Below are 7,959 nucleotides of genomic sequence, written 5' to 3'. Positions count from 1 at the left end.
CACCTTGCATTTCTCACTTCGAGGCTTCTCACTTCAGAGCATGGGAGCAGGAGCCTGTGTGCCCACTAGCTGTAGCACACGGGGCTCAGCTGCTCTGCGGCACGTGGGATCTTCCCAGACCAGGAACCGAACCCTGTGGCCCCTGCATCAGCAGGATTCTTATCTACTATACCAGCAGCTCATTTTAACGCTCGCTCTTTCAAGGTGGCTTGACAACCAGACAGAAGCTATTGGACGACTGCAGTGTGACCCCAGGCAGGGCCCAAAAAGGTCTCTTTTTTCTCTGAAGCGCTGAGGCGGGCTGCAGGGTTTATGAGTCAAGCTTGTTCAACGCGGTTACAGGCAGGGCTCTGGACACCTTCCTCTGCTGTTCTACGTGTCACAGCATGAACTGGCAGGGCGGGAAAGCCTTCCTGCCTGAAGAGGGATCCTTGGTGCTTCAATTATGCTGTGAGCACTCCCGGAAAAGGAAGAAAAAGGATGCCAACTATCTAATTGATAGGCTTCCCTCTTCCTGTTTTTGTGGCATTCAGATTAGCATGCGGAGTCCAAGCAGACACGCTGCTTGGGGGCCAGCGCTATACCCTGTCCTGGGCAGAGGTCTGTCCTTTCAAGGGCGGAGAACCAAGCTTCCCAACCAGTAGCTGAAGCTGCAGAGAGCTCTTCCAACCTGGGTGGACTTTTACTATCTATTTTGCCTAGAGGCACGGCCTAGTGATACTGGAGGGGAACCTACCCTACTTTGTATAGGGCAGCTTGTCCACACGATGGGCTTGGCCAGGACAACAGGAGATAATCCTACCACAGGTATTGCTTACTGCAGCCAATTTACTGAGTCATGGGGCTCCTCAGCCATTAACTCAATCCGGCCAGCAAACTGATTAGCACTTATTTTTTTGTCTAAACATGTTCTTGAGCCTCTCGGGGCACTGACTTTGCTACCTCGTTGCCTGACACACACAAGCTTCTGAGCCCCGGAAGCCCCAGGCAAGGCTCTTGGAAGGAGCTGGACTGTCACAGAGACCAGCCCAGAGGGCCTTTTCCACTTGAAACTAGGGCGCGGAGAGAGAAGTTGGCTTCCGGGGTCCTCGCGAGGGGTCCCGCTGCCAGCCCAGGTGTCACTTGTGGCCCCGCAGCCCTGCAGGTGTCCGGGCCCGAGTCTTGGCCGGTCACATCCTCTGCAATCCGGCAGGAAACCTAACCTCCGCCGGCTCCGGTCCTCGGTCTGTCTCCTTATCTGCTTCCTCTGGGGAACAGCCGCGTCGGTGTCCGGTGCGGGGGGATTTTCGGGCTGACCTCACCCGTGCAGACGTGGGCGTCAGCCCGCGTGCGGACCGCGTCCGGGAGGCATCCACAGCCCGTCTCGGTGCCTCCCCGGCCCCTCCTCCCCAAGCAGCGTCTTGGCAGGGGCTGGGGGGGGGGGGGGTCACTCCGGTTCCGATCCCGGGCTCGGGAGGGCGGGGTGTCAAGGGACCCACTGGAAGAAAATGCACCGAAACCGCAAACGCCCGCTCTCTGTTTGAACAACTTTGGAGCCAAGGGCTTCGGCGGCCGGTGGCGGGCACTGGGAGCGGCGGGAGCCGCGGGGAGCCCAAAGGGCAGAGCTTGGGGCCGCGCTCCTGCCCGCTGGATCCCCGGAAGGAGCCGCGCGCCCCGAGGTGGGAGCGGCTCCTTCCAGGGAAGCAGGAGGCGCAGCCGAGGAGCGGGCCACGTGACCGCCGGGCCCCACCCGGGCGCCCCGCCCCGCCCCGCGCGCGCGCCCGGCGGAGCTCGCGGGCTCGCGAGAGAACGCGAGTCTGCGGGCGCGGCGTGCGTGCGCGGCCCCGCCGGGCGGCGGGCGCGCGCACGCCCCGGGGCCGCCGCCCCGCCGGGCCCGCCCTCCCGCCCTCCCTCCGCGGCGCGCCCGGCCCGCCCTGCCCGGCCCGCCCTGCGAGTCAGACCGCCGGCTCCCGCCCTCCGCCGGCGCGCCCGGGCCGCCGCGGCGCCCCCCGCCCTCGAGCCGCCGAGCCGGAGCCGGAGCCGCGCGCCGAGCGGCCGGAGAAGCCGCAGGGCCCCGCCGAGGCGGCAAGATGGCGGACTTCCTGCCGTCGCGGTCCGTGCTGTCCGTGTGCTTCCCGGGCTGCGTGCTGACGAGCGGCGAGGCCGAGCAGCAGCGCAAGTCCAAGGAGATCGACAAGTGCCTGTCGCGGGAGAAGACCTACGTGAAGCGCCTGGTGAAGATCCTGCTGCTGGGCGCGGGCGAGAGCGGCAAGTCCACTTTCCTCAAGCAGATGCGCATCATCCACGGGCAGGACTTCGACCAGCGCGCGCGCGAGGAGTTCCGCCCCACCATCTACAGCAACGTGATCAAAGGTGGGGCGCCGGGAGCGGGGCGCCGCGGAGGTCGGGGGGCCGGGGCGCGCCGCGGCCGGGGGCGCGGGCGGCGGCGCCGGGCACCGCCCTCCTCTCCGGGGCCCCCGGCCGGGCGCGCGGGAAGGGGGCGCGGCCCGGGGGCCCCCCCCCCCACCCCGCCTCTGGCCTCGGCCGCCGCCGGAGGGAGGCACCCCGGGGTGCAGGCTGGCCTCTCCCCCGGACGAGCCAGCCCACCCCGCGCCCGGGCGCTGCCCGCCCAGCCTCGCGCCCCGGGTGGCGGGTGGCCGAGTCGCATGGGGTCGGGGCTACTCCCAGCTCCCGGGCCGCGGAGCTCCGGAACCTTGTGCCCGAGACTCTGGTCAAGGGCGAAGGGTGACAGGCTCCTGGCCCGTTGGGGGCACGGGTGTGAAACTCGAGGGTGTCCTGTTTGCTCTGCTGCCGTCAGGAAAGCGCACCATGCAGTCGGCCTAAAAAAGTTTTAGCATCAGTGGTTTTTCGCCCCAGTGTCACGGTCGGGCAGGATGTGTGCCTGTCATCACCGAGCACCTTGCACCCTCCTCCTGCTTCTGACTGCGGTGGGGGGAGCGTCTACTGCTTAAGCGGGGTTGTGTGTGTGGGTGCAGAGGGTCTAGGGCCTGAGACCGTGCAGGCTGAGTCAATGAACCAGTGTCGGCTTGGGCCATAGGTTCTGCTGCTGTTCGTGGGTATTTTTAAAGCTAGAGTTGATCTTTGTTCTCAAGAGAAAAACGCACAGGAATTTTAGTTCTGGGCTTTCAAACAAATGGGGGAGATTTTACTTTTGTCATTTGAGCTATAATTAGCACTCTTTTTAGTGTCCAGCTGTTTTCTACTTTATAAGAGGCATTTTGGCAGAATTGAGATACAGCGCCTGATTCTTCAGGTGCCTGAGGGTGCTCTCTGGCGTCTGGATAGCAGTTTATCTAAGGGGTTGGTAATGTCAAGCCTTTCCAAGCAGCGTTTTTTTTAAGGGGGGATTTTGTTGAGGAAGTACTTAAGTTACTCTTTCGAGTCACTTTTTTTTTTTTCCCCTCCCAGGATGGAGTGGAGGAAAACTGCTTGGGGTGCGGGGAATGAAGAGGGGGAGCTTTGTGGGGGTAACGGTGAGGGAGGGGCAGGACATCAGGAGCTCACAGACCACAGCCAGCCCTGGGACTTCTGCAGTAAGCTGCAAAAAGAGGCTGACTGTATCCTTTCTTCAGGTTTAGTACAAAATTAAGGTCTCTCTCAAGGCCCAAGACTCTCTGTAGTCAGCCCTTAACCGAAGGTACCTTTGTATCTGATGCAGCTGATTGTAAGGGGTTCTGTTAATGAGTCAGTTCAGTTCAGTTCAATCGCTCAGTCGTGTCCAACTCTTTGCGACCCTATGAATCGCCGCACGCCAGGCCTCCCTGTCCATCACCAACTCCCGGAATTCACTCAGACTCACGTCCATCGAGTCAGTGATGCCATCCAGCCATCTCATCCTCTGTCGCCCCCTCTCCTCCTGCCCCCAGTCCCTCCCAGCATCAGACCAGCTGTTGACTGAGAGCTAGGTAGATACCTGGCTCTTGTTTAACACCTGGTTCCTCTTGTACACTGGCTCCTAAGTGTGACCTACTTCGAGTGTTGATGAGATGAAGTCACTAGCCATCTGCATTTTCTGAGTTGATGTGATCAGAAAATTGACAGCCAAACGGTTTTTCAGTTATCGAAACAAATGACCTAACAGTCACGTGACTGTTAGCAGGGACTAAAGGTGACAGTGTAGTGTTAGAAATAATGGGTTTGGAGTAGTCTCTGTGAGTTGAAATCTCTGCTTCCACATCTTTTGTGCGGTTGGTCTTCCTCCTTTTAGGGAAGCCTCACGCCACCCTGAGCCTCACCCCGATTGGAAGCTTGGGAGGGGAGAAGTGTCTGAGCTCTGAGCGAGGTCCTGGAAGCCGTGGGTTGGGCTGGGCAGGGTGCTCAGGGACCGGGAGAACACGGGCCGCTGAGTCTCTTCTTGGCGTCTCATAAAAGTCTCTGAGAGACTCAGAGCCTGGACGTCAGGTCATGCCGTGGAGTTTCTTCTTCCTTTGCTGGTCTTGGTTGTCTTGCGACTCCCTTCTGCCCAGGAATTATTTTATTAGTTAGAACACGTTAAAATCCTACAAAAGAAGCACTTGTGTTAATTGTGTTTGCTTTTCAAGGTTCTAATTTTATGACTGAACAACTGTGAGTTTTAATTTTTCTTTTTTTACACTCTGAGAAGTGACTTCTGTTTGTTTTGATGTCGGTCTCCATGTTTTGGAGCTGCTGGGCCTAGAGTACTCAAGAGGTTTAAGGAAAGAATACGAGATCAAATCTCTGAGAGTGTCTAATGACTCCCATCACACTTTCTTTTTTCTTAAACAAAGGTATGAGGGTGCTGGTAGATGCCCGAGAGAAACTCCACATTCCTTGGGGGGATAACTCAAACCAGCTCAATGGAGACAAGCTGATGGCATTCGATACCCGGACGCCCCTGACCGCCCAGGGAATTGTGGAAACGCAAGTTTTCTTACAGTACCTTCCTGCTATAAGAGCATTATGGGCAGACAGTGGCATACAGAATGCCTACGACCGGCGTCGAGAGTTTCAGCTGGTAAGAGATTTTTTTTTTTAATGTTGTGATTTTATTTTAATAGCATTTATTACCATCTGATTGTAACACACCTTTTTCACTGCCTTCCACAATATGATGTATGTATCTGAAATTTTAGCCTCAGAAATGTGGATAGTTTTCTAGATGAGCTTTATACACTAACCAAGGTAAAAATAAGGCAAACCCCCAATGGGTTTGATGAAGCTGTTATATTGAGTAATTGGTTGGTCATTTTTCTTTTTCGAGGGTAAGATCATAATGAGCTTCTCAGGCATTTTCATCTAATTTTTTCTCCTTTTAAAAATAATTTCATCTCAGTTATAGCAGCAGTATTGATCTTTCTAAAAACTGACTTTTTATTTTTGAATTAAGAGTTCAGTAACTTAATTGTTCAAGTATGCTCTTTAGCCATTAGAGGTATTTAATTCACAATTCATCAGTAGAGGTTAAAATTGTTAATGTTTAACAGTCAATGAGCTTTTTATAGATTTGCATGCTATGCTTTTTAAAAGCTTCTAAGCACATTTTACAAAATGTTCCTCCTTAAAATAACATGATGTTTTTTGTAATTCTCTTTTCCATGGGAAACACCTAGAATTTATTTTGTATTTATTATTTCTACTTTGTTTTACACAAGACTGTAAAAGTTTGTAGCTATTACACAGCATTGAAGAGAGGGTGGAAGATAAGGTTCTGATCTAGTTTAAAGGTAGAAAATAATAATCTAAATAAATTACAAAGCACTTGATAAAAAAAGTCTGATTGTGAATGTGTTGATTGTATTTGGGGTTTTATTTGCCAAAGACCAGAAAGATCCCAGGAATGATAGCCATCTTTCCTGTATGCAGTTTGGAGGGAGTTCAGATGTAAAGTAAGTTTTACTGTAATGTGATCAAAATAAAGTGACAGTTAAAAGTAAAACTGCTCAGAAGCTTGTTTGATGATGTCACGGTGTTAAGACAGTTCACGTATCTGGGTGTGGCTGCAGAGTGACATGCAGCCAGCAGTCCTTGCTATTACAGTTTGTACTCGGCAGCAGCCTTGGCTACCAGAAGTTCTCGGAAAGGGCTCACGGCAGCTTTTGGTGAAGCTGAGACCTGAGTCTCTGCTTTGTCTGCACGGTGGCCTCCGTGTGAGCCACACGGCCTGGCGCTTGCTTGTGTCCCGTCTGGCTCAGTTCTCTTCTTTGTTGTATTTTTTTAACTTAATGCATTAGTAAGCGGCAGAGGCGGTCCTACATCCTTGTTAAAGTTGAGTAGCTGGAAGCACTGTGTGTTGAAATTTACGAATTTGACTTGACAAGGAGCCTCCATCCAACGCCTGGACTCGGGTTCATTTCTGTCTCTCACATGCCCCTCTTCAGCTTCCTGTACCCTCCCTGCTGCTGTTAAGTGCGGATTATGCTCCTTTCTTCTAAATTCATTTTCTCGACAAGCCCCACATTTCACTGTGCACCTTGTCAGGAGGTGGTTCATCCTTGCAGGTCAGGGAAGAAGCGTCTGTGTGTAACAGCACTTTCTGCATGTTGGTCCGGAGAGTGACCAGCCTGCCACCCCGCACAGGCCTCTGTGGGGAAGCGCCGCGAGTCCGCTTAGGTGAGGACGGGCCTCCCTGGCGCCTCTCGCGTTTGAACGTTCACCTCTGACAGTCTTGTGGCCATCACTGTTGAGCAGATGTTCCTGAGAATTTATTTGCCATTAAGAACAGACTGTTAAACCGCTCAGGCTGAGGACCTGCAGATGGTTGGCTTGAGCCAGCTGATGCTTTCAGAGCAGAGACAGCCTCCGGGGCAAGGAGAGGCAAGTTCATGGTAAGAAGGAGAGGCGCAGGGAGCTAGGAGCAAGGAGAGGCCTAGTTAGGCTCCTGGGAATGGGTCCTTCCTGCCTGCCCCTCACTGTTGATGGTGCCTGGCACAGCTGGTCGGTACTGGGTCGTTGCGTGGAGTTAATGGCTCCCATACTTTGGGATGCTCCGTGGTGCCTGGCACGTGGCTGACACTGGGAAGTCACTTTGCTTCTTTAAAATTTCCCCCAAGTCCTCTCCGTTCGTTCTCTCATCTGCCCGCGCAAAGCCCAAGTCCTGTTTTTTCTGGAGCTCTCTTGCCTCCTCCACTCCGCCCCTCCTTCCCACGGGCCCGGTGTCTCCTCCCTGGACCTCAGGTACCTTGTCCAGACCTGGCTGGGTTTGCTGGGAAGCTCTGCTCAGCTCCACTGCTTCTGAAACACAGGGCCACCTCTTCCATGAGCCTGGATGCTGAGGGGCTCGCCGGTGACGCCCCACAGCCCGCACCCGCTCAGACCCCGCGCGCCGAGGGCTGCCGCCCACGGCCGCCCTCAGCAGGCCCACTGCCCGGCTCCTTCATGCCCGTACCGTTCATCCGGGCTCCCCTTCACAGAACAGGGTGGACGCAACTCCCTGCAGGCCTGGGCCCTCTCCATGGGCTCAGCTGGAACCCGAGGAACAGAGCAGTTTCTGCGACGACCCCCTCGTCACCTGGGGAGCCTGGGAGGGCGCCTGGTCGGTGCAGTGTCTGTGGCAGGCCCACGCGAGGGTGAGGGCTGGCGTGTCCGGCGCCGAGCGCCCTGCGAGCGGCCTCGCCTGGTCCTCCCGCTGGACCCGCAGCAGCCCGGCCTGCCTGCCAGTGACCAGCCTGGGCCGCCCTCCCTCTGAGACAGCGTCCCCTTTGGGCTCTCTCTCGCTGCCACAGGGCCTGACACTTTCTTATTTCCTTATTTTGTTAGGTGACCTGAATTATAATGCTCTTCTTTCTGGGAAACACGGGTGTTTCTGTATGTTGTTGCTGTGTTAGTCGGTCAGTTGCGTCCAACTCTTGGCGACCCCGTGGACTGCAGCTCGCCGGGCTTCTCTTCCATGGGGTTCTCTGTGTGCTGCTTTGCTAGTTTTTCAGGAGATGGGAAGTTCTTGTATTATGGAATCGATTTTTCTTTTTTGTTGTGTTTAACCGTGTAGTATATTCTTGAATC

General features: G+C 55.2%; 1 protein-coding gene across 1 annotated transcript in view; it reads left to right on the top strand.

Moving 5' to 3' along the window:
* Nucleotides 1-2,017: 2,017 nt before the first annotated feature.
* The window catches only part of GNA13 (G protein subunit alpha 13), a 33,055-nt gene continuing 27,113 nt past the window's right edge, over nt 2,018-7,959 (top strand). The window contains exons 1-2 of the mRNA XM_052657453.1: nt 2,018-2,352; nt 4,749-4,975. Of these exons, the coding sequence (XP_052513413.1) occupies nt 2,070-2,352; nt 4,749-4,975 (510 nt within the window). The 5' untranslated portion in view covers nt 2,018-2,069. The remainder of the gene's footprint in view (nt 2,353-4,748; nt 4,976-7,959) is intronic.

This window comes from Budorcas taxicolor, chromosome 19 (assembly GCF_023091745.1).
Source record: "Budorcas taxicolor isolate Tak-1 chromosome 19, Takin1.1, whole genome shotgun sequence".
NCBI lineage: Eukaryota > Metazoa > Chordata > Mammalia > Artiodactyla > Bovidae > Budorcas > Budorcas taxicolor.
The sequence above is the reverse complement of the archived record's forward strand: the minus strand, read 5'-3'. Positions and strand labels throughout refer to the sequence as shown.